We start from the raw sequence: 24,297 nt of genomic DNA, 5'->3' as shown, positions 1-24,297 counted from the left end.
AGCATTAAGTGTCTAATACTGCCCTCCTCAATCCATGAACTTCAGAGAGCCTAGACATCTGGATTCAGAATATTATCTGGATTAGTTATCTTTAGTATCCAAATTTCTCCCTGTAGAATTTATTGAATGCTTGTTTCTGGTAAATCCCACCTGAGTCTTGAACTCCTAAAGAGGTGTGCTATATATAAGACCATCAAGGTTTGAAATAAACTATTATTTTGTCTCCTGGAGTTTCTGTTTGGGAGAAAATCTCAGGGAAGAGGAACAAAATTGGATCCTGCCCAAAACATGGACAAAAAGTATCTAGTTGTGCCTCTATATCTGTTCAACAATCCAGTAGTTTCAGCAACTGAGTATTATAAAATTATATAACAGATTGGGTTGGAAGAGACTTTGAAGTTCCACTCCCTGCCATGGGCAGGGACACCTTCCTCTATCCCAGGTTGGTCCCAGACCTGTCCAACCTGGCCTTGGACACTTTCAGAGATGGAACAACCACAGCTACTCTGGGCAACCTGTGCCAGGGTATCACCACCCTCACAGCCATATCTGCATAAATACTCACTTAAACCTGTGTACTGTCTTCAAAGTTCTGTTTGAAGACATACTGATTTTACAGATTGTTTAATTTACCAGGGAGTTTTGTAGATTCTCTTACCTTGAGCCATTATGCCTAGTTGTATCATCTTTACAAAATTTATCTATTTTAGGATTTAGGATTATCTCTTAGTTTGATTATTGAGGTGGTATATCTGGATGGAGCTGAAAGAACTTGTCACCTGGTACCAGTTATGGAAATATTCTGCACATAATGGCAGCTTGTGGCTGAAACATCTGCAAAGATGTAATACTTAACAGCTTTAAAGAGGTATTTTGCATTTGAAGTTCAGAGAGCTTCTTGCATGCAAAGGAAGGCAAATACTTCTTGTCTCATTTTACTGAGGAGAAACAGAAGCAGAGAGATGGACACTAAACCACAAAAATAGGACAAAATATGTAAATCATAGAAAAGGTAAAGATTCTGTCTTTCAGTGCAAGATTTGCCATCGGATAATCAAAGCAAAGTGGCCCCATGTTACAGTGTCAGGGTACTGGGAAGCTTAGACCAGAAAGATATTTACATTTACTCATTAATTATGTTTGCAAAAGCTTTCTCAATTCAACCAGCACATGCACGGGCTGCCACAATACCAGTGATTTGATTGCTCCACATGATGTAACTTAATTTTTTTTATTTATAAGTAAATGATGACCTTATTAATGAGGCACATTTATAAATAGAAAAACTGCAAATTAAAATCTAAGCAAAGATTTATGGCTGTCTAGGGACCATTAGACAGGACTTCACTTGAGCTTTCTTCATCTTTTTAATATCCAAAAATTAACAAATACATATGCATTTTTCAAAAATAAGTATGGCCCAACATAGTGACAGGGGAAACAACACAAATATACACTCACAATCTACAGTTTTAAGCACTATATTAGATTAAATGAAATCGGGAAGAAAATAAGGGGGATTAGTTTTATATATAATTTTTGTGGTATTGTTCACTGATTACTGATTATTGTTCAGTACTGACTACTGTGGTTCTGAATCACCACTCCCTACCACTGAACAGATCTAAGAATTTGCCAAAAATGCTGACAAGGCCAAGTGATGACTGGGCCAAACAAACAAACAAACAAACAAACAAAACAAACAAACAAACAACAAAGAAAAACAAAAACAACAATAAAAGCCAAACAACAGAAAAACCCAAGAAATCACTTGGACAATGAGTGCTGCATCCAGTGTCACAGAGATGATGAGAGCAATAGCATTGCTATTGAGGGATCTGTCCCACATGCCACCAGCTCTGTAGGGGGAATGATGCTGGCCAATTCCACTGGCCCCACTGCTTTGTGTCTGGTTGCTGCATATGGCTGATGTTGGCCCAGACCTCCTCAGCTTTTATAGAACAGCTGACTTGAATAGTCCTGAGCTTCAAAAGTAGTTTGGCTTCCCAGACTGACCTGGAAATATGGTGCTGTATAGAGAAACTGAAATTAAAGGCCTTCTGTGGAGGATGACTGAAATCCTGGTCACTGTGGGCTTGGAGAGATTCCTTCCAGGAAAACAATCTATCAGATTTAAGTTTCCTTGAAACTATAGGTACTTTAGAAATGGTAAAAGAATGTTGGTGTTGCTGACACACCACTTGGCAATGACAATTTAATTATGATTAAATGCACTAACCTCATTTCAGCTGCAAAGTGCTGTGCCATAGGCTTCCTCCTCTGTGGAAAACAATGCAAATACTATGTAAATACCTCAGTACTTGACCATAAGACTCAGCTGGATTCAGTGGTGGTGCTCCCCAGAAACACAGCTGGACAGAAGATATGTCAAATGACCTCCAGAAAAAAACATACACGTAAAGGTGTATAGGATAAATACCTCCATGCCAACAGTGGTCAGTTTCAAACTATCATGTTCCTACAAAAAAATTTTAAAAACCAGTCAAGTTATAAACAAGGAAGAAAGAGAAGGAAAATAATGCTGGTTCCCAAAGGATTTGTGGCCTCCAACTTTTCAACAAAACAGAAGAGCATGTCAGTACTAATGTACAGTTAGTTATGATATTATAGACTCAAGCTACAAAAAAGTCCCACATTTCCTTTACTCCTTTTCATGCTATAAATTTGTGTACTGGAGGTGGCTGTAGTGAAGTTAATTTTCCTCACAGCAGCCCCTATGGAGGCAGATTTTGGTTCTGTGACTTAACCAGTGTTGATAATTCACCAATGTTTTGGTCATTGAGGAACTGTTCTGTATCATATAAAGTCTTTCCCTTTTTCCCACTGTGCATCCAGCAGGAGTAGTCAAGAACCTGTGGGGACACACAGGTAGACAGCTGATCTGAACTGATTACAGAGATATTCATATCAAATGATATTGTACTCAGTAATAAAAACTCAAAGAAAGCAGAAAGAAGCAGAATCATTCATGGTTATGGCATGTGTATTCCTGAGCAGCCACTATGTGAGCCAAGACACTGATTTACAGGAAAAGGATAAAAAACTGCTCACAGTGAGAATTAGCAAATAAATTCTTAAATTTGCTTGTATTCACAGCTTTTGTTTCAGCTCTTTAACTGATATCTCAAGTCACAAGCCTTTCTTTCTTCCCCTTCCTCTCTCCCTCTCTCCCTCCCTTCCCTCTCTCCCTCCCTTCCCTCCCTCCCTTCCCTCCCTCCCTTCCTCCTTCCTTCCTTCCTTCCTTCCTTCCTTCCTTCCTTCCTTCCTTCCTTCCTTCCTTCCTTCCTTCCTTCCTTCCTTCCTTCCTTCCTTCCTCCCTCCCTTCCTTCCTTTCTTCCTTCCTCCCTTCCTTCCTCCCTCCCTCCCTCCCTCCCTGTAGGACTGGGGAATGAGTCTAGCTGGATCAATCCACCATAATTGCTTTTGGATGTTGGTTGTGATCAATCCACTAGTAATTCCGTAACCAAAGGCTTAGGTTTTAAACTTTAGAAACTCTCCTGCAGCTCAGAAATATTAATCCTGTTAGCTGTTTTCCTCCATAATGTATCAAATACAAAACACTTTTGAGGTTCATTGCTTTTTCAATGCTCTTATGAACTGTGCTATTATATTAGCTGGACACAATGTTGTCTGATGCTTCTCTCCAATTCTATAGAAATTATAAGGGTAATTCCTTCATCTTTCCCTCTCTCTGCTCCGTCCCACTTAACCATGCACTCCTTTAACCACTTTAATTCAGATATTTCAGTGGGTAAGGCAGAAAACAGGGGTCAAGGCGTTCTATAGTAATTTCAAAGAGAGAATCAGGAATAAACACAGATTTTTTTTTTTTTTTCAGCTGCACAATATTTTCCTGTTTCCCTCACCTCCCCACCTACTCTGGCATGAGTGACTTCCCCATTAAGATGCATTCATTTGGCTGGAACTCCTAGTGTACAAAAAAAAGAGTTGTATTCTTTCTGCTCTACTGTTAAGGTCAAGCTGCCAGTTTTCTTTGTGATGTGTGAAGCAGCACAGAACACAAATCACATTTCCACTCTCTTCAGGTCTTCTTTTAAATGCTGCAATACTGACAGTAATCACTGAGCTGAACAGATATGACACATAAGACACTGACAGAACAAATAAGGCCCATCCTATCTTGGTTTTCCACTAAGTAAACAAATATGTATTTGGTTGTCAGTTTAGCTAGAGAGGGTTCTGAAGATAGGTAACTTTTAAACACTGTGCCATTGTGAGAAATTCATGGTGTGTTAAACATCCTGAGATTCATATAAATACAGAAATAAACTAGACATATAAATAAAATAAAATGGGAACAAAATAGCCATTTTTTCAATAGATTGCAAATCTAAGCCCTTCCACATTGCCATTTTCCTGGTAAAATATTTTATTGGCAGGAAATACACTTACAGCAAATCTGTGGAAAAAATAAAAATAATTTTGAAAGATAGCCTGAGCTCTACATCATTTTCTAACATAAATAGGTGATATATACATTTCCTACTCCTCAATAAATTCTATCATATATTTAGAGGGAGACCCTGCAAGAAGAAAAGAGATAAAGGTCGGTGGAAGGAATTAGTACTCAGAAGCAAATAATTCTATCACCAACATCTTAATGATTTTTTGGCAGCTTGTTATGCAACCTGAAACTAATTATTCACAGTATTTTTCTATGGCATTGAACTTTGACTGTGAGCCAGGAAATATTTGATTCCCTCAGAAACTTTCATCACAGTACAAAGTGGTACTGTGTCTACCTAGGTAATTTCCTGAGCAATTATGTCTACTACAAGGTATCTCATCTGTTCCCAATCCACATCCTGCTTTTTGTTGTGACTAAATTAACATTCATGGTGCTAAAGTTTATTCCCAGTTGTTTCAACACTGTAAAGTACTTGCTGTCTATGATTTTTACCAACTTTATTTGTGATGCTCGGAGTCAGAAAGGGAACAATTAACATTTTATAGAATAAAAATTTCAATTTCTGCATTTTTTTCCTATAAACAATCAGAAATGCATCTTATTCACAAGCTTGAAAATGTATTTGAATTACACCACCCCAAAGTATCCCAGCACACAAAATTGGTTCAAGTATTGCTAAAAACTTAATAGACTAAAATTAATCTGGTGTGTACAGTGATGCTTTAGAAACATAAAACACAGCTTCACAAACCATTTGGTCCATAGTTATTTTTAGCTAAGTGGAAATAAAGAAAAAACCTTCCATCACCAATCCTATTCTTTAAATATGCTGTCACTATCATTCAGCCCAAGTTGTTATCTCACAGAGTTTTTCACAGATTCTTTGAATAACACACTGCCAATAACATCTATTTTCCTTAAAGAGGGAAAATTTGTGTTATTTTACAGTAAATAAACATTTCATTAACATGTTTCAGGGATATGTGTATTTAAATTTGTTTACAGTCACTGGCATTTTGCTTAGATTTTTCCTCCTACTGCCACTTGCTCAAAATTTATTATAGTGAAGTAGCGGTTTGTTTATATTTTTTATGAGCAGTAAAAGATGGGAAGTGAGAGCCAAGGTAAGAGCTGGGTCACAAAAGATGAAAGAAAATATAGAGAAACACATATATTTGTTTCACATCTTGCCATTTTTTTTCCCAGACTAGGGGGAAACAGAATTTTATTTCTTAGTACCAAAGGAGATATCCTTCTAGCATCACTGTGATTCATAATTCTTATGAAGATTTTTTTGTGTGAGGAGGAATCTAGTTCTTCAAAGGACACAGAAGAGCCTGATAAATGCTGTGCCTCCCACTGATTTCACAGGGTGTTACATATTGCTAAGGCTGAGACCCACAGACTCCTCTCCATTCTGGATGGTTGTCAGAACACCAGACACGAGAAACATCACTTTGCCTAGCACCCCATAAATTTATATTAATGTCGGATTTACACAGCTTTGTACATGGCTCAGGAGAGCAAAAAAGGCCTGTGCTCAGAAGACTTAGAATCACAGAATCATACAAAAATTAAGGTTTTAAAAGAGCCCTAAGATCATCGAGCTCAGCCATTAATTCAGAATTTACAGGATCACCACAAAACCACATCCCTAACCTCCACATGCACAAGTTCTTTTAATACTTCCAGAACTGGTGAATCCACCACTGCTCTGGACAGCCTTTTGCAATGCCTGAGCATCCTTCCTCTGAAGAAATATTTCCTAGTTTTCAGCCTAAACCTCCCCTGGCACAACATGGAAGACATTTTCCATTGTCCTATGGCTTGTCACCTAGCAGAAGACATTGACCCCTGCCAGTCTACAGCTGAGATGATGCCTCTCCAGCTTCCTACTCCAGAGAGCCACTGAGTGAGGAACATGGGTTAAGAAGTTCACAGATGAAGGAAAATGATCCCTTTACATGACTTCTGTGTGCGTTTTGGTTACCAATATGTGCAGCAGGTGTTGGAATATTACCATGGACTATTAGTGCCTTGTAGGATAACTGCAGTGGAAAGACAGCATCTGAAACCAGTGCTCTTTGAAGTACAAATTTCTGCATTTCCCTTCTATCCCTTTACTGCCTTATCATTCTTTTACTCATCTGTTTCTAGTTTTCTATTTTCTCAAATGTTTTCTACGTTTCTATTTTTTCTATTCTTAATTGTTGATACCTGTTAATATTTCCCATACAAATTGCTTGGATTTCTTCTTTTATATCTTCTCTTTTGATTTTTTTCCTAATCCCTTCCTCATCATTAAATATCATAGCCAATTGTCATTTTGAGCATGTTATCCGGCAGAAAAAAGAAGAAAATATAGGAAGTTTATGTGATGCACTCCTTGTTACGTCAGACATTTAATAACTTTTAGTGTCTTGGGAAAGATTTGAAAAATGGGGCTTTTAACTTCCACCTTTATAGGAACAGACTATTAAACAGAATATACACTGAGAGAGAGATTATGTTACAAATTCACTTTTTTATTTTACTCTGGGAAATTAATTTAAACTGCCATAAATGGAAGAAAGGCACAAGAACCTGGTTTCTGGAGCTCATATATTATACATTATATACTTGTATGATGTAATAGATTGTTCCTTTTCTCTACAAATCCCAGGAGAGAAATAATGTATTTCTAGAGCTTATCTACAAACATATGGAACCCTCATGAATCCCAGAAACGCATCCTTGGGCTGTGCCCAGTGTCAGATACTGCACAGAACAGAGCTTGAGCATGCTGTGTGTGAGCAAATGATCTTGTCACCATGCAGCCCAAAATTATTCACTGTGAACAAAATTTCTAATGACTGCTTTTTAATCAAACTGAGAACATCATTCCTATATTATAAAGTCCAGAAAAAATTTGGAGAAGGGGGATTTTTAATGCCTGCCAGACATTCTGGGTGACTTAAGAAGCTACTGTTTTTGAAACAACAGAGAATTTGACAACATTTGAGTTTGGTTTTGAACATCCTGAATAAAAATCTAAAATAACAGTACACATTTTGCAAACTGCTAGAGACATTTCTGTAAAGGCACTGCAGATCCTGTTCATCAGAGAAAAGTTCAGTGCAACATAGCAAGCTGTCCTGCAGGTAGTAAACTGGCAAAGTTACTGAAGGAATCACATAATCTGACAGAGCAATCAAGTTAGTAAAGGAATCAGGATTTGACAGAGAATATGACTTTCACCTAGGATTCATTTATTTTGGGCATGTGAAAATGGACAAGAATTATAGAACTACATTAGCACTTCAAGGAGATTGCAAGGAAAGAAATTACACAACAGCTCTTCTCATAACTGTAATCAGTGTAACTGAAGAAGAACTATGTGCATCAGTCTCTCAGATGATTACAGCTCTTACTTTGCCAAAGCTTAAGAAATTAAATTTTTAAAACATATAAATATTTGTGAGCCCACCTTTGGGACTCCTGAAATAACTAGTTTAATGAAAACATAAAACACTGACTATGTGTGTTGCAAATATAACTTTTTTGGAGACTTTGGCAGCAACATTTGGCATCTCCTCAGATAGCCTTTTATGCACACATTGACATCCTCATCTTTTGGATTTTCCACACCCACCTTGAAAAATAGTGAATTTAGCCAGTGTCTCCACTGCTTATGGGCAGGTGATGCTTTAGAAGATTTCATTATTTGCAGAACAGTGCCTTCTCAACAGAATTCCTCTAAAATTGGGATCCTGCACAACAGTCTGGTAACACCCAATTCCTGTCATCGGAGTTGTGTGAGCATGAGACTTCCACCTCACAGAAAAGAAAATTAGATAGGCTTGCAGGCCTAAAGGGAGACTAGTCAAAGTCAAAGGACAAATTAAAAGTGGAAAAGGATAACCAGAGGAATGGAAGGAAATAAAATGGAAAGTATAGAAAGAGAAGAGATGAAAGCAGAAACAGAAGAAGGAAAAAAAATCTTAATTGTGCTTTCAAGAGTGTCCTTAAAGGAATTAATCTCATCCAATTTCTAGCTGATAGCAAATGCCAAAAATGCTGCAGATGGCTGGGCTCAGCAGCAGGGATGGCTTGGAAGGGAAATGATTCCTGTGGCTGCCTCAACAGATTGTTTACAGCAAAGATACCGACAGTGGCCAGTCATTGTCATGAAACGGTGCTTGTTGCCTTGTTTGAAACTTGATCTGGACATTTCAAATGGCAGATTTGTGTGTGGCTGAAACTAGGAGAGTCCTTGATAGTCCAATTCCTGTTGTTGAGCAATAGCCTGGAAGATTTTCTGTCTCTTTATAGCAAGCACTGTGAATGGGAAAAGCTGAGCAGTGCTCAAGTCACTGAAATCTTCACTCTAAGTGAAGATCAGTTTTAATGAAACACCATGAAAAGCAGACTCATTAATATAACCTTCTGTGAGTATTAATCACTTTAAATGATAGAATACCCTGACTTGGAAGGGGCTTACAAGGATCATCAAATCCATCTCTTGGCCCTGAGCAGGGCCATCCACAAGAATGCCACCCCCTGCCTGAGAACATTGTCTAAATGCTTCTTGATCTATGTCAGTCTGGTGCTGTGACCATTCCCTGAGGAACCTCTTATTGCCCATACACCCCCTTGGGGAAGAACCTTTGCCTGATATCCAAACCAAATCTCCCCCAGCTCACCTTCTGGCCATTCCCTTGATTTCTTCACATAATTGTTCACAGAGAGGCAGTGTAGGTGAAGACCCAGAATCATTAAATTCCATTTCCACCCCTGCAGCAGAGAACAGCAGGAGGTGAGCTAACAAATCTGTTTGCCTTCCATCTGCACCACTACCCAACACATATATGAGGTAGCCTATGCTTTCAGGGTACTATCTCAGCATATTTCCAGTTCTACTGGAGCCTTTATAGTCAGAAGGACACATTTTAATTTTGTTTAAAGCAACATAAATGACCTTTTTTTGTGCACAACAAATCTTGAGATTGGCTTAAGCATCTCTGTTTAGCAGTCTGAAAACAAAGAAAACTGATGTATACCTACATTATTAGTGCTACATCAGCAAAAGTCCTGATGATTTTTTTCTCATCTCATAATTTTGAAGATGATACTAGTCCTCCTAAGAGAATTTGAAAACTCTAAATGCTTTTCCTGTTCTGGTATATTTGCTCTTTAATGTTCAATCTCTGTAACACATTCTTTCTTAATGTAAAGCCCTTAGACTAACTGAACTTTCATCATCCTATTCTTTCAAAGACTCTTCCACAATCTGCTCCACCTTGCTTTTGAGCAAATAATTAAGGGCATATGCCCCTTTTATTGAAAAAGGGAAGTTTGTCTTGAAGGTCTTGTATACCTCTAATTTTACATCTTCTAACTGCAATTTCATCACTTGTTACTCTCCACAAAGCAATTCTGGCTGCTTTCCTCCTCAAATTTTGGAATATATGTGTTCTTCTTTTGATATTCATTACTTTTAAATATTATGAGTTCTCCATCCCCTGTTCCAAAGGGGCATGGAAGTGGCCAGCTCCCATTTTATTTTATTTGCCTTATCCAGGTGGATATTTATCATCTGGATGTTATGATAGGAGAAGCTGGATAAATCAACCCATTCACATGACAGCTGTATCCATTTACATTGCATGTCTGTATACATATGCAATTTGAACAATAAAGAATCATGAATTACTGTCTGCAGCAGCAATCTGAGTATAGTCATAGTAGTTTGTCATCATATATCTAACTGTGTCACTCCTTTTATCATCTCTGTTGGTTTTCTTTGAACTCTGTCCTATTTATCAGGCATCCTCTAGTGCTGAAAAATCCAGGACTCCAGTCAGATTTCTCAGCAGTGAGTTGGTATCACACATTCAGAAATGCCCAACATTAAATACAGAGGGCATAAATGAATCCTCTACCCCTATAACCATTGAACTATATGAACTGACAAAATAATGCAAATATCTTTTACTCATTTCCCCAAAGCAAAAAATTCTGTCCACAATGTATGCCCATAGGCAAAAGAAAAATATTAATAAATAATGTATTTAACCCTTTTAAGTGGATAAGATGTACACTAAAGATAAATGAAAATATCAGAAACGTGTCCAGAATAATTTGATTTCTCAGATTTAATAGTCCCAAATAAGGTAACACATATGAAAATGTAGAATTTAGGTCATCATGAGAGATGTGATAGTACAGGTGACTGCACTGGGGGAAAAAGAAAATAGCTTCAAGTTACTACAGCTATTTCTCTATATGTGACCTCTCTGAACTACACCTAAATAAAACAATTCATTATTCTCTGAGGAAAAAAAATAACTCCACAGAGGAAACTAACAGGCAATCTTTCTTCTAATAAGGCCACTAATAGAAGAGTATGTCAATTTTTTTGGAATTCATACTCTGAAAGTTGATGTGGAAATATTAGGGCTCTATAATTAAGCATATAGATGCTCTGAGCAGGAAAATAAGGTCCTAAAAGTGAAGTTTCATCTATTCAGTGTATTGCAGTGAAAGAAAATTGAGGTGTGAACTGACCATTGTCCACAAATACTAATAGAAAACACAGATTTTAACAAAGATGTTAGCAAAGAGACAAGATAAAATGTCTAGAAGTTAGAATTACACAAAATCTTGAAACAAGCTTAAAGCAAATTCAATTATCTACCTTTGAAGTAAAGTAAAATATATGGACAGTTTTGTTATCAAAGATCATAAACCTACAGGAACTCGGCCTTTGTACAATTCTAGAGCTTAATCTGGTTTAGAAGAAAACTGGAACTTACCCATACCTGGGAATGTGATTGTCTGGTATTGGTGGGCCTTCTATACAAGGTGTTTGTTTGCTTTTTCATGGCAAAAAATACAACGTGCACCACCATTATATTGCATGAAACACCCACAATTCTGCATCAGAATTATGCAGGCAGCATCATGAGGTGACCAAAGGAATTTATACATCATTTTGAATAGTCTTACCCTTACCCTTTCAGAACTGTTACTAAGAAGGAAGTTTAAGTCTAGTAAAAAAATACATATTCTTTCATCCTTCCTTTTTTATTTCTTTTTAAATCTGAACAATTTCAATAATTTTCCTGAAATCCGAGGAAATAAAAATCTGGATTACTATTTTTTTGTTTGTTTACTTTTCAGACAGAGAATAATAAGGGAACAAGCAATTATTTTCACATGGCATACACATCTGTGTCTTTGTTAATAAATATCCCAATTTCTTCTCCACTTAAACTGGTATTTTTGCAGTTAGAAGAGAAGAAGAAAAAATTTAAACAGCAAAACCTACTGTTGTATGGACTTTGAGGGGTAAATAAGAAATTTAGTTTGCCTTAGCTCTAATCCACAGCATGCCCAAGCACTTGAAAGGGAACTTTTTTCACCTTGACTCATATTGAGCAGTAACTAAATCCAACACTTTCACCCTGGTGATTGTCTTGCCTCAGGGCATGAGAGAAGGCCAGAACCTTTCCTTTGATTAATTTACCAGGCATTTAGGGAAGCACAGCTGTACCTGAAAATATTGCTAGGGAAAATAAGAGACTGAATCAAAACAAGCTCCCTCCAAAAAAAAAAAAAAAAAAAAAAAAAAGTGCTGCTGAGGTTTTGATCAATGTCTGGAGAGCGCTCTGTGGCACCAGGCCCGGTGGTGGGGTAAAGAACAACATCAGCAGGCCCAGGTGGTGCTTTTCAAGCTCAGAACTTTTAATACCAGTGGAATCTCTACCTTTGCCCTTCATCCTTTCCAGTGTAACCTGGATCACACATTAATTTATCTCCAGAGAGTTTGCAAACAGCTGCAGTGGGTCAGCTCTCCAGCAAACATTCCATGGTGCTCTATTTACTGGAGACTCTTGTTATGAGGACATGCTTGAAAATAATAGGCACATAATTTGCTTTATCAAGGCAGAATAAGAGGTAAAACCTGTCCAGAAAAAAAACAAAAGGTAGCTGAGCACATAAATGAAATAAAATTGCAGATTTAATCTAATTCCTCATACTGAAGTTCCCATGTCCCACAGAACATAATTGTTTTCACGCATTTTGGAAGTTTTTGTGTACACATGATCTTGAAATTAATTGGATGAGTCACCTGCATCTGTAGAAACACAGCCTTTATGCCACACTAGAAAAAACTAACAAAGCAAAACAAAACAAAAATCAAGGAAATCAATGGAATGCCTCCCTTAGCCAGCCCAGTCTGAGGATATATTTTCTCATACTATTCCCCCGATATCCTTGAGAGAATCTTTTCTCAATTTCTTCTCATCTATTCCTTTTTATTCTTTTTAAGATTGAAGCCTGAAAATACATTTCTAAATACTTTCCAATATACAATTAAACTGGAAGCAGATTAGTTTTACAAAAGTCTTTAGGCAATTATTTTAAAATATCTTCAAATTTTATATGCTGGCAACAGATCATCTGACAATCAGTTTGAAAAATAAACTTCCATAATACAGCCAAATAGAAATTCACTTTTCACCTATGATAAACCTATGCTATGCATAAACATGTAATTTTATTTACCTGGAGTATAACTGTAGCTCATGTTCAGCCTTAAATAAATCATTGTTAACCAGGGTTAGGAAAAAAACAATCAAACAAAAAAAAGCCAAGAAAATGCTAAAACAATATTTTTATTCAGCCAAGAAGATGCACATAAAGGTGGGTTATGGTGCAATCTGATCAGTGTTTGGAGATTGCTTAAGTAAAAATTTTTCATCAGAGGGAATTTTTTTATTTTATTCAGTTGCACAGGAACATCAATTTGTTCTTTTTAGCAGTCACTTTGCAAGCCCTGGGTTAATCATCACTAATGTTTTGCAGAATGTGCTGCAGTTAAGTATTGTTATCAGTGTAACTGGTTTGCTAAATAAAATGCAGCAATGGATGGGCCTGGGATTGAAAGGCTCTTCTATGCATGATTTTTTATTTGTAAAACTGAAAAACAGAGCTAACCCCAGAGGTCTGATCTGCATCAGGCAAGATGAGAGCACCTTTTTTTGTGATCTCTAAAGGTATTTGTGAATAAAATGGGTTTCAGAACTCCAAGGTTCTTATGGTATGAGCTCTCTGTCAGGTAACTTCATGTAAGTTTGAGTGGCACTGAGGTGGCCTGATATTTGTCATCACAGCAGAGAAGAACAGACACCAAATTAGTATTCTTAATTGAAATATGACTAAAATTAGAAATATATAATTTTGATATGAACTATAATTGAATGGGAGTCAATACAAAATTTACTTTATTCACTTCAGTTTAATTTCAATTTAATTATTGGCTCTAGCGTAACTTTGGTCTGAACTTGCATCAGCCTCTACTGGATGTTCTTGACGACAAGCACAGCTTACACAACATAAGAAATCAACATATTGCTCTGAAAAAATCTCTTTCCATAAGTCTTAGGAGGGATAACTCATTCTAGGGAATATACTCCATAATTACAGTACAGAAATCAACTCCTATAAAAATTTACAGCTAACTTTGTACATTTTCATTAGACACAACTATTACCTGTTTCTTCTAGAGCTGGGTTTTGAGGTGGTGGTTTTTCCCTCCTATAAATAAGGTCAAACTTTTTTTTTTATAATTACTATTAGTTTTCTAAAATTGATTTTGAAATGTGAGAACTATTAGGTAACAATTCTCAGATAATTTGCAGTTTACACATTATAACTCTGCATGTGATGGGTGTCAGACTGGGATACACAGAATTAATCTTCTACCAATTCCTGTGAAACTTACATCACACTGAATAGGACAAATAAAAGGATGCTGCCTGTCCTCCTGGACTGTCTGCCATCATTGAGCAGAGAAGTGAAGAGACAAGCCTGAGTAATCCAATGCCCAAAGAACATTCATTTTTGGTCTCCTCCTGTTCATTACACCCTATTTGCAAGTGTCACATGTAGAGAGCAGGGGAGGGTTGGATCCACAAGACCAAAATGCCCAGGGGACCTCTGGAAGTGAACTACATCCAGTGTAAAAAGAAATCTTGACGTTTTTGCAGCTTGGTTCCTATGGAAAATTCATTCCAAATTATTTAATATTTGAGTGAATTGAGGAATGGAAAGGCTTTCATCTGAAAGAGGTTTCCCACTCAGTAATTTAACCCCAGCTGTTACTGTTTCTATCACAACTTAAAAGCAAAGAAGGAGGAAGAAGACAGGAAAAAGAAGGCAGGATGTTATTCACATATCACAGATTTTTCAAAATCAAAATTGGAAACAACTTTTTTTTTCTTTCATCCTTATTGTACTCAGATTCATTTTTATGGCTATATTAATAATTTCCTGGACACACTGTATTTAGCTCACTAGGGAAAAGCAGAGTTCATATTGTACAATGAAAGTAGTCATTAATGCCTTTTTCTATTTACAATCCAGTGTAAATTAATCCTGTTTATGTAACAGTCAGAATGAATTAATGATTTATGGAATGACATCTATTTTTACTTTTTATCTCTCTCTGAATTATATCAGTTGGACTATCTCTCAGGATTCTACCAAAATATTTCAGGTCCATTACGCATCAGAAGTTCATAGCAAGTAAATGCTGAACTGCCCACCTGCTTTCTTATGAACGCTTAATAATATTCAGTTTCCAAGGTATTTTTTTTTCCACCTAGCAGTTTCACTTTCATGGTAACAAGAGAAAGTTTGCAATTTTACAATAGAATTTCATAAATATCCAGTTAAACCCAGTTTAGTTTCTTTTTGACCACACAATTCTACTTGTTATTTATGTTTCTCAGCTTTGGAGATGTATCATACCTTATTCAATCCACAGATATAAAGGTTTTATTCTCATTAAATTAACAGCTAACATTTTCTGAACACAGAAATTTCAATTAACTAAATTTGTGATTTCAACTTTTATCTAAGAGATTTCCGCCATGTATGTGTAAAGTTTGGTTGTTATGATTCAGTCATGCTTTGAATGCAGTATAGTTTGTAATACTTTGTGGTGAACAAATTTTCACAATTACATTATTCCTACAAACATATGCTTGGGGGTGGGGGAAATTGCTGCCATCTTTTGGACACACTCAGGGACAAAAAAAAAAAAAAAAAAAAAAAAAAAAAAAAAACCAAGAAAAAGAAATTAAAAAATACTTAAGCAAGGGGAAAATAAAAAGATATTTTACTGAAAGTTTCAGCTGGCACATCCTGGATATCTGCTTTTCTATGGAAAATATAATCTGAATTTGCAGAAATTTACCCCAAGATTACCAGTATTTTGTTCTTTCTCATTTTATATGGTGATTATATAGTAACATCTGTGAAAGAACTGTTTGCTTGGTAAAGTAATACTGATGGGAAATACCTTTCATTGAAAGATGTGCCACTGAAGTTGAAGCCAAATATATCAAAACCATAAAGATTATGGATACAGAAGGAAAATTATGTTCACTCACATTTTAACTTTTTGTACCTATACATCATATTATTAATTGAATATAAATAAAACTTGTTCAATCTATACAGTTATTACAGTTTAGTGTCACAGCTATTTATCCTGAAAATTCCTTGGAATCTAGCTGGTATGCATTATATTATATAATCCTGCTTTTTGCAATTTATTTTTCTTTTTCTGTTGTTTATTTGAATTTCCAGAAGATGTAATCAAATTCTTGTTCTGTGGCCAGCTCAATATACTGACTTCTGAGACAAACTCTGCATGTTCAGCAAAGTCTTTGTAAGAACAGAGAATGCTGGTTTCAGCGAGAATAAATCAAAGCTGATAATATCTGGGAAAAAGAAAACACTGTCCGGGGAAAATAATGACTCCTCTGAAGAGATATCATTGTCAGGCACTAGCATATCTTGCCAGCTGTAGACAGAGATATTAAAATATGCTACAAATCTACCTCATAGCCTGGAGTGAGACAGGCTGGCATGCTCTATCTGTCCAGACCAGAGAGGAGACTAAACTCAGCTGAGCCACAATGACACTCAAAAAAAAAAAAAAAAAAAAAAAAAAATAAATAATAAAAGAAAAAGAAAAAAAAAAAGTGGGGAAGAAAACAGAGTCACTTCAGGAATTCCCCCACATTCTACACTGTACAGCTGACTTTGCAGTTAGTTTGATTTCTTCCTGAGCACAAGTACCCTCAGGCCAACAAGTTACATCCACATTGTCCAGCAAATCACCAGCCCCCACCAAGTGGGAGAGTGACATGGGCGCTTGCTGTTAAACTCACAGCAGCAGCCTGGCTGCTCTCTCCTCACACACAACACACCCAAGGTCAGTCCTATACAAATAACCAATTAAAAAGACTTTCAGCATTTCAGTCTGCAACAAATTAAGCTGACTCATTGCCCCAGTCACGAACTATAGTCTTTTATCCAAGCCATGTGCAAGAGAAAGAGGAATGAAACCCCTCATTAAACAATGTCCTTTTCCAGTGAACTCTATGCTCCTAATTCACCCCTTCTCTCCCAAAATATTGTTACTGAAACTTACCGCTCTTGCCAACTCCCCCTGCTCCCAGCATCACTACCTTGTACTCTCTGGAGCCTGCTGAAGAACTGCTCGTGGAGCTGATCACTGCATTTTCTAGCTCCATCTTGCACGAAGCAGCAGAAGGGACTGAAACAGAAGAAAAAGCAACTGGCAGGTGCTTTCTCTGATCTTAAACAACTACAAAAGCTGTGTTAGGGAAAAAGAAAAAAAAAAAAGGCAGAAAGGGAAGGTATAATGCAAGAGCTATGATTTAACAGCCTCACACACTGCTGTGCCGGTGTTAGCTGGAGAAGGTCTCATAGCAACCACTTTAACAGCTTCCAATAAAAATCTCTCTCTGCCCCCTCCCAGCTCTGTATCGTTCTCTGTCTCTCTTCCTGGACAGCAGCAGTTTTGTGGGGCTTAAGAGGTCTGGTTCCTCTGAGGCTGCAGCATCATTGAATAGATCAGATACTTCAGCAAAATAAAATGGATCAAATTTCTTAATTATGAAGCTTGTTATTCTATGTAGTACTTGCCTGAATCTTTAAACGAATGAGACAACCTTCTTTTCACCTTGAGTTAGGTATGCATCCTATCATCATCAAATCTGCTAGTTTTACACTTGATACTATTACAAGTGAAACAAGTAACAACTTTTAAGAGCCTTTTTTCTTCATGAAGCTTGCTGCAAACACAGAAGTTTTTTAGGGCTAGATTTGTACTCAGATCAATACTCATTTAAGTTCAGTTTGCATCAATTATTTGCAGAAGTAAACCAGATACTGTGGGGGGAAAACCAACAACTTTACTTGTTGTTTCCCTTCTTTTTCCATGCAATTTCTGAAGGTGATAAGGACTGAAGAGAAAGGGATATATTTATTTGTTCAGAAAAAGTGTTAACAAAGCAAAATACTTTTAAAATATATTTAATACTAATATCAAGTGATTTAACTTACCAGGCTGGTGAATGACATTCAGTGTGAAAATCTCTCACTGAAATTATCCAATGAAAACTTAAAATAAAACACAGAAGGTCCTCATTGATTTATGATTTTGTTCTTAGAACATCTAGTCTATTTAAAGAACATGATAAATAATAAGATATTGCACAGTTTTAACTGTTATTTGATATTTTGGGGGATCAAAAGTCATCTACTGCAAAATGAGTGGAAAGCAAAGCTTGTACTCCTTTGGAAGTGCTGAACTTTCACAACAGAGGTAACTATTATAAGGTGACATGGAAATGGAAGCAGGAAAAGCAGCCAATAAAGTATTTTTGAAGTCAGACACCTTCATCTGTCCATTCTTCCAATAATTTCACAGAGAGTAAACACATGGTACTACTTAAGAATAGCATAGAATTAAAAATGGAAAAAGAAATGAAAAAAAAATCATAGACTGATGCAGGATACGATTTAAAGAAAATTAAGGAGAGGAAAAGGTGTAGAAGGGCATATATAGTTTAGAAAGGTAACTTAATGGGCTAATTAAATACTTTATTAAAAAAGTACAGATACATATATATGATGATAATAATTATTAGAATGGAGAAGGTGAACAGAACATGAATACTCATTTTCCCTCCTAATAAAAACTTAGGAGACAGTTGATGGAACAGAAAGTAATCAAGTTAAAAAAAAATAACAAAACAAAACAAAACAAAACCTTAAGAAAAGTAACAACTAAAGAAATATGTTGATGCTTGAAACATGGACAGTATAACTGATCTTGTAATGAAAAAAAAATAAAATATCGACTAATATTAATTCTGTATTGGACTATTAAAACCATCATATCTTCCTGAAGGAGTACTCACATGAACAGTTCCTGCAAAACCAGAGAGAAATCCAAGTATGATGGTCTTCTTTCAGCCAGGCAGCAAAAGAGGGCAGAGTCACTGTTTTCTGAGAGGTCGTCCAGAGTCAGGACCTGCTACTGTCCTGAGGGACTTCTGAGCCAACCCTGCTGCAAGCAACTCTGTAGTGCCAGGGCAGCGTGCCTGTATTTATGTCTGGATGGAAACCTCAGAACTCAGAAGGGTTTGCTCATCAGAGCATAAAGTAGGACGTAAAGAGGAAATGCTGCATATAAAAATATGGTATCTAAATATTGAATTTCAGCAAGGCAGACAGGTAGGTCAGTTAATCCCCATTGTGATTAGAATTTAAGTTTCATTAAAACCATTCATGTGTGCTCATTATCGATACAGTAGATAAAACTAGTAATGATATCAAAACCACTGCTTAGAACAGCTGGGTTTTTCTGGTAATCTCCCAACACAGCAACCTTCTCCTGAGGAGCTTTTCTTCCCATACCTGTCAGGAACATTTGGCTGACATTACAATGTCAGGAAAGTGAGTGGCTGTGGGCATGACATAAAAAAGGCAACCTAAGCAAAATATATTTCTATAAAAAATATTAGTGAACATAATGTATACATGATAGACAAGAATGAGCCAGATTTTTTTTCTCAGCTGTTCCAGATGTTTGTCATAGAAAAGTGGTAAGTCAATTTCTTCTTTTGTTTAGAGATAGTACATGGGGAAGGAATTTGTGAAATGGAAGAGGCTACAAAATGGAATTATGTTAGAGCAGGAAGATGAGTAAGACAACTAAGTAGAAAGCCACTTCATCTTTTAAGAAAAATAAGAAAAAAATTGACAGCACTTTTTTGCCTGAAAGAGCAGAAGTATTTGTTGATGAGAATTAAACACTTAAAATACTTGCTTTAAAGACACATACATGTTTATTTAACTTTACCAGTTTATTAAGTATTATTACATTACATAAATAAACATATTGGATAGACATATCCTCCTAAATTCCAGAGATTTGTCCATAGATTGAAAAGGTAATACTACATTCCTATTTATAATACAGGACTTGTTCTAATTGGTTTTCATTGTAACTTGTTATTGACAAAGAGCCTCCTCTGCCCTAATTTCAGTCAATTCAGTAGTGGAGAAGAAGTATTTAGTTTTATTTCCATTTATAATAACACCAATTAGTCTTCCTTCTCCCACCAGAGCAGTAAAGTACAAGGGTTTACTTTTAGTCTGCTGCCAATAAAAATTAATACTGAGATAATTTGAAATTACTTGGTCTGAAACAATTATTATTATAGGGGGAAAATCAGCTACATAAATATTTTACAAATAATAGGAATAAACTGTACTAAATCTGTACAACTATTTAACCTGAGGCACTGGAGTTTTTACAGGGTGTGACATTCCACAGCAAATTCCAACCATCTATTTTATCTCTGCTTCACTGCTTTAAAGACACATTTATCATGATGTAAATGCATAGGAAGCTGTCCTTAGGCAAATAAAAGAGTCAGTGTAAAAGTGGAAAAAAGCTTGGAGTACTAGCCTGTAATGAATCATTTATTTAAGAAATTTAGTTCTATTCCTGTTTACATATTGCTTATGACTTTATGGTAATTCTGATTTTTCCTCTTCTTTTTCTTTTTAATTTTCTATTAAAATTTGTAATATACAGCAAGCAATCAAACCATTCAGCATTCAGACTCTAGCAACTGCTTTGTATAAATTCAGGTTTTGTTAGCTAAGGCTGAAAAGTTATTAAGGACACTTGGATCTTAAGAAAAAAAACATAAAGATATCTTAAAAGAGATGAGGTTTTGTCTAGATAAAATGCCATTAGGAAACATTTGTCATTCATCCTACATCCCCTCTTGATGTGGGGCTGTTGAATAAAATAATGATATGTTAATACAACTTGTAAGTGTTCTGAAATTGTTTCCTAGAGCACTTTATGTTAAGGAGATTTTATCAATCAACCTGGATAAATATTCCTGTCTTTAGACAGGGAGTTCATGAGTTTGGAAACTTGAATAGCAATCAAAATGCAAATCTTGACTGATTTGTGCTCCATTAAGTGATGGGTTAAAGGCATATGAACTGTCTAATAATAGTGAATATACATGAGCCCAAGGAGATCCATGCCATAATGGAAACACTAACCAATCTTTTGTCCCTCACGTTTACACATTAGATATAGCAGAGGGAGAAAATGTAAAAAAATATCCCTCATAAAAAGGCATATAAGGCCAACCTGCTGAATTGTTGAAATGCTGCTATGACAAGAAAAAGTGCTAATGCAGAAATCATTGCACAGAACTGGAGAACTGATTTAACCTGCTCCTGAGGGAAAAAAAAAAAAAAAACATTTGGCACACCAGCTTAACTTGTTCAATTCTGAGAAAAGCTAGCATAATAAAGTAATTTCTAGGGGACCTAAAAAATTCTTAACTTAAATTTTACATTAGCATGTTTACTATATTCAATCTCAAATGTATCTAGGCGCGGCTCTTCGGTACGGAGGCTCCGCCGATACGGTGGTAATAAGAATGCGTACACCACGGCAGGTTGTCTCTCAGGCGCTGCTTTATTCGCTGAGGGCTGGGTGTCAGGGAGGATCCGCGACCCGTCCGCTCGGCAATGGAGCAGGCTCCGAGAGCCCCGAATAAGGGGCGGGGTAGGGCTTATAACAGGTGGCAAATAGGAGGGACAGGGTACAAAGGGTCCAGTAGGAATGGGGTTCGGAGGAGGAGTTGGGATGGAATAATTGGGGTACAGCAAATGGGGATGAGGGAAGGGGGCGATAACCGGGGAAGAGCCAATTACAGACAGAGAACTTAGGAACATTCTGGAACTAAAGGCAAGTACAAAAATGATTGACATAAAGATGGGCATAACTGACAGTTACATAACATAAGGGGAGTGGTAGATTCGATGGGCAGCTTGGAGGCGGGAATTTATACAACAGCCTCCTCCCAAGGCATATTCGGGGGGGCTTTTCCCAAGTCCCCTACCGCACTCAAATATGCTGAACACCTCTGAATCACATTGCTAAGGGACCTCCAATAGACTACAGAAGCATCTCTGTGGTTTTGGAATTCAGATTCCTACTAGAAATATCCAGTGGTTCAATCTCTCACCTGCCACAGGCACCCTGACTTCCTTCAATAATCCCCATCCCTCTTCTATTCTGCAAATTTCTCATCTGTGGTATGATACATTATGTCACACACAGTGTACTTGACTGGACACTTGAGAACCTTACACCTTGAAGATGGGTCCTCAGCTGCTAAATAAATGCCATTTGTTCTGAAGTTCTTGTTGCTGTCCCTCATGTTAGGCACATTTCAGCCCTGCTCCTGCTGAAATAAGCCTTATCAGCATGTCTTGAAGAAAAAGCAAATGGTAGGAGGAAAGATGCAAGACTGACTGTTAGCAGAAAATGTGAAACCACTTCAGAGTCTTGAGAGTAAAGGAATTTGTTCCTGGTCTTGTCAAAGAAAAGTTTGTCACAGAAAAGAAGCTCCCCTTTGGTTATCCCAGTTTAAACAGCCCAAATAATACTGTGCCTGCTGTACAAAGGTTTGAGAAATATGGGCAGTTTATCACATTCTTGAGAGCACTCATACAATATTAACTTTAAAATCCCTACAAGTGATTAACTCCATACAGAACAGAAACATTGAAGGTCATGTCTTAGACTATTTCAAAGGGAAAAGCTTTTTTCTCTGGGTTTCCAATAAAATTTCACAAATGATTTATGATCCTAACTGTCTAGAAATACTAATGATTCTGGGCCATTTATGGATTTCTGTTGAATTTTAATTACACCCACAGATAAGGCTTCTACACTTTAAAAGGCAAGACTGATATTCAGAATGTGAGAATCTGAGAGATCTTAAAGCCTTGCTCCATAAGAACATGTTTCCTGTGAGAATGAATGTAGGTTTATTTTAAATTGACACACCTTCTACTTCTGCTTCTTTGGTTAGGAAGGAAAATTATAAGCATGACTATAAGAAGAAATACCACATAAATAGCATTAGATGAGCTTTGATGAGGTCATCTTTTTCATCCCTGCCCCATGCCACAAATCCATGCAAGTAAATTGAACAATATTTACTTAGCCATACATTAAAGTCTTCCAGAGTGAGAAATTACTCCGTTTCTGAAATAAATTGCCTTGCTATTCCATTAGAAATATCTTTGAAACCCAAATGTCCTTATCACAGAATAAGATTATCACTTTTCATCCTATTTACTGCTGCTATTATGAAAAGGCAATTATAGTGAACATACCAAACACATTTTTAAATATCTGGCTAGTAAATCAAAAAAGCTTTGTAAGTATGAAGAATTGTTGTGTTCCTGTTTCTTCTTTTGCTCTCAGGTTTCCTATTTTTCCCTAGAAAAGATACTCTATGAATTCTCCTCCACAGTTCGTTTATTGACCTTTAATGCCACTTGTGTTCCCAAAGACAATCCACTGCTTGTCTTGAAGTGTTGGTCCCAAATCTGTCCACATTAGTCCTTCAAGACTTCACACAATATGGATTTACACCTACTACCAGTGCATGTCAAGTTACAATAAACACAAGCAATCAGCAATAAGAGACACATTCTTTTCCTTTTATTTTCTGATCTATATTTGAATGCCCTCAGGGACAGATCACAGTCTACTGGAATTGTCAGAATTTCTGACTTTTAATGTTCTACCAAGCTGTTCCTTTTCAGTCATCCTTGTAATATTGGTTTATAGGGGAAAAAAAAAAAAAGTTAATTATTTCCATTTCAATTTGGACTGCTAAAAAAAGCCCACAAAAACATTCTCGCATTTCAGTTTTATCTTAAAAAATTTATAAATAATAATATTTGCATCCCCAAAGTTCTTCTACCTGAAAATCACTTCTTGAGCTTCACGTTTTCACTCTGAACCATGTAAAATAGTGTATCAGGAAAAAAAAAAAGGGAAAAAGAAAAAAGAAAAAGAGTAGATAGACTCTTGAATTTCATTTGTGATCAGTCATTCATATGCTTTCCACTCCACTGTGTATACTGAGTAAATGTAAGATTAGCTCTAGCTTCACCAGGGAAAGACCAAACAGAATAAATTTTAATTTCTCTGACTTAAACTTTTTTAATGCTATGGATTATTATCCATTATGATTTTTTTTCTAGAAATCAAGTTGTTTATTGGTTGATTGAACAGAAGGGAGTACTTTAGTTCTTAAATCTATTGTGATTAAAAACTATCAGAACTAAGTGCATAATTTTGCTCAACAATGGTAAGAAACACAAAGGCAGTTCCTTTAAAATCATTAGTGAAATGTTTTTTCAAGAAAATTGGATTGGCTAGCTGAATCTCCCATTGAACATGTTGTTTACCATGTTGAACAGAGGAACATTTAGCAACTTTTGGAGTAACAGAGGCTTGGACTCATCTACATAATGGTCTGAACAATGCTTTACAATAAACAAGACAAAAACAAATATATATTCTGCTGTTGTCAGAGCAGTAGTGCAATCACTTCTTGACCAGAAGTTTCTGCTGC

The 24,297-nt window shown here is 36.4% G+C and overlaps 1 protein-coding gene across 5 annotated transcripts in view; it reads right to left on the bottom strand.

Annotated features, from left to right (window-relative positions):
- RIT2 (Ras like without CAAX 2) overlaps positions 1-18,875 on the bottom strand; it is a 207,765-nt gene extending 188,890 nt beyond the window's left edge. The window contains exons 1-2 of one of the 5 annotated variants that reach the window (XM_085567495.1): positions 18,739-18,875; positions 16,941-17,066 (exon numbers count right to left, since the gene is read on the bottom strand). In XM_085567495.1, the coding sequence (XP_085423621.1) occupies positions 16,941-17,043 (103 nt within the window). In that variant the 5' untranslated portion in view covers positions 17,044-17,066; positions 18,739-18,875. Of the gene's footprint in view, positions 1-2,239; positions 3,178-9,132; positions 9,471-16,940; positions 17,318-18,738 lie in introns of those variants that run through there. The other 4 variants (XM_031507344.3, XM_021538919.4, XM_085567496.1 and 1 more) reach the window with 4 other exon arrangements.
- Positions 18,876-24,297: the final 5,422 nt, after the last annotated feature.

Source organism: Lonchura striata, chromosome Z, assembly GCF_050655825.1.
Source record: "Lonchura striata isolate lonStrDom1 chromosome Z, ASM5065582v1, whole genome shotgun sequence".
In the NCBI taxonomy this organism is placed as follows: domain Eukaryota; kingdom Metazoa; phylum Chordata; class Aves; order Passeriformes; family Estrildidae; genus Lonchura; species Lonchura striata.
The sequence above is the reverse complement of the archived record's forward strand: the minus strand, read 5'-3'. Positions and strand labels throughout refer to the sequence as shown.